The sequence below is a fragment of the Nannochloropsis gaditana genome, assembly GCF_000240725.1.
Source record: "Nannochloropsis gaditana CCMP526 unplaced genomic scaffold scaffold424, whole genome shotgun sequence".
NCBI lineage: Eukaryota > Eustigmatophyceae > Eustigmatales > Monodopsidaceae > Microchloropsis > Microchloropsis gaditana.
In genome coordinates this window covers 18626-20312 of record NW_005803529.1, presented here as the reverse complement: position 1 = coordinate 20312, position 1687 = coordinate 18626, and the positions used below count along the sequence as shown (strand labels likewise).

The 1687-nt window shown below is 58.9% G+C and overlaps 1 protein-coding gene across 1 annotated transcript in view; it reads left to right on the top strand.

Moving 5' to 3' along the window:
* The window catches only part of UPF2 (regulator of nonsense transcripts 2), a gene marked incomplete at both ends in the record, with an annotated part of 2254 nt that extends 569 nt beyond the window's left edge, over positions 1–1685 (top strand). The window contains 3 exons of the mRNA XM_005854667.1: positions 223–336; positions 502–633; positions 921–1685. Of these exons, the coding sequence (XP_005854729.1) occupies positions 223–336; positions 502–633; positions 921–1685 (1011 nt within the window). The remainder of the gene's footprint in view (positions 1–222; positions 337–501; positions 634–920) is intronic.
* Positions 1686–1687: the final 2 nt, after the last annotated feature.

Below are 1687 nucleotides of genomic sequence, written 5' to 3'. Positions count from 1 at the left end.
GACACGGACGAATCACATCCGGTATGCCACGACATCGAACCTTGGGGTTGATGACAAGGGAGAGAAATGGCAGGACAGCGTGGTGTGTCAGAGTCTGGCATTCTGGAAGGAGAAGGACGAAGACCCGTCCACCACGTTCCGGTTTCTTCTCCTGCTCCTGCATCTTGACCCGTGTCCTCCCTCCCTTCCTTCCTTCCTCCCTCATTTCCTTATCTTCTTCAGCGCAAGACCGTCAAGTACGTCGGAGAGCTCGTCAAGTTCAAGATTTGTCCCCCCATTGTGCCTTTCACATTCCTCAACGCCTGCTTGGAAGCGTTTTCCCGCCACAACGTGGAGGTTCGTGCTGTCCGTTACCGTCCCTTTTGTAAAACGCCATCTCCCGCACCTGCTACATTCCCTTAAGGCTCCTCTCTCCTCCACTCCTTTTCTCTGCATCATCTTCCTCACCCTGTCCTCCCCGCCATCGGCCTCCTTACTCCTTTCTCCTTTCCCACCTTGCAGCTCGCCTGTGCCCTGCTGGAAAGCTGCGGACGCTTCCTCTTCCTCACTCCTCACACGCACACGCGCCTGAAGGGCTACTTGAGCACCATGGAGAGGCTCAAGCGGGTGAAATCGCTCGACCCCACCCTGGAGGTACGTGCACCCGGGGACGTGGAGGAGAAGCGTCCCCTTTCCTTTTCAAGGGGGCCAGGCCAGGTCGCGTCACGCCCCCTGCGTTTCTCGAGGCAGGGCTGGCGTGTCCTTCGAGCCATAAAGAATTGGGATAACCGTGTATCTTGTTCCCGTTGGCCTCGATCTTCCGCCTCTCCACTCTCTCCCTTGTCTTCTGCATCCCTTCCCGCCCCGCCCTTCGGTCCAGGTTTCCCCTCGCTTCCTCTTCCCCTCCTCCACCTCACATCCTCTTGCCCTTCCTGCCTCAGGTTTTGATCGACAACGCCTGCCTGATTTGCAACCCTCCTTCCCAGCGGACAACGACCCGGCAAACCGTCCTCCTTCCCCCGCTCTATGCCTACCTTCGTTTCCTCCTCTTTGAGCGCCTCAGCCCGAAAAACACCGACGACGTCCTCTATTCCCTGCGCAAATTTCCCTGGAAAACTCCGAGGGGGGGGGCGCCAGCCGAAGCCACAGGGTTGAGTGAGCTGGAAGTGTTTTTCCTCCGCTCGGTCCTGCAAGCCGCGCGGGGTAAGTTCCACGCCTTGCATGCCCTGGCGGACGTGGTGGCTGGCCTGGGGAAATACCACGAGAACATGGCCGTGAGCATGGTCGACGAGGTCTTGGAGGAGCTCAAACGGGGGTTGGAAACGGCGGGGGGACGCCGGGATCGGGACACCCAAGGCTTCTTGGCCCTCAGCCGTTTATTGGGCGAGTTTTATAACTACAATTTGATTCCTCATGCCTTGGTTTTCGACACGTTGTACCTTTTCCTGCACTACGGCCACGAGGTGCCTCCGCACCCCTCCCTGCCTTCCTCCATCCCGCCCTCGTTCCCTCCCTACGTCACGCACGACCCTCGCATCCTCACACCCTTGGATCCCCCCGCAGATACCTTCCGCTGCCACCTCGTCATCAACCTTCTGCAGGCCTGCGGTCCGCTCTTGGCGGGCAAAGGGCACGAGAAAGTGCGAGGGAAGCTTTCCCTTTTTCTCACCTACTTCCAACGCTACCTCTTTTGTCGCGGCTACGTACC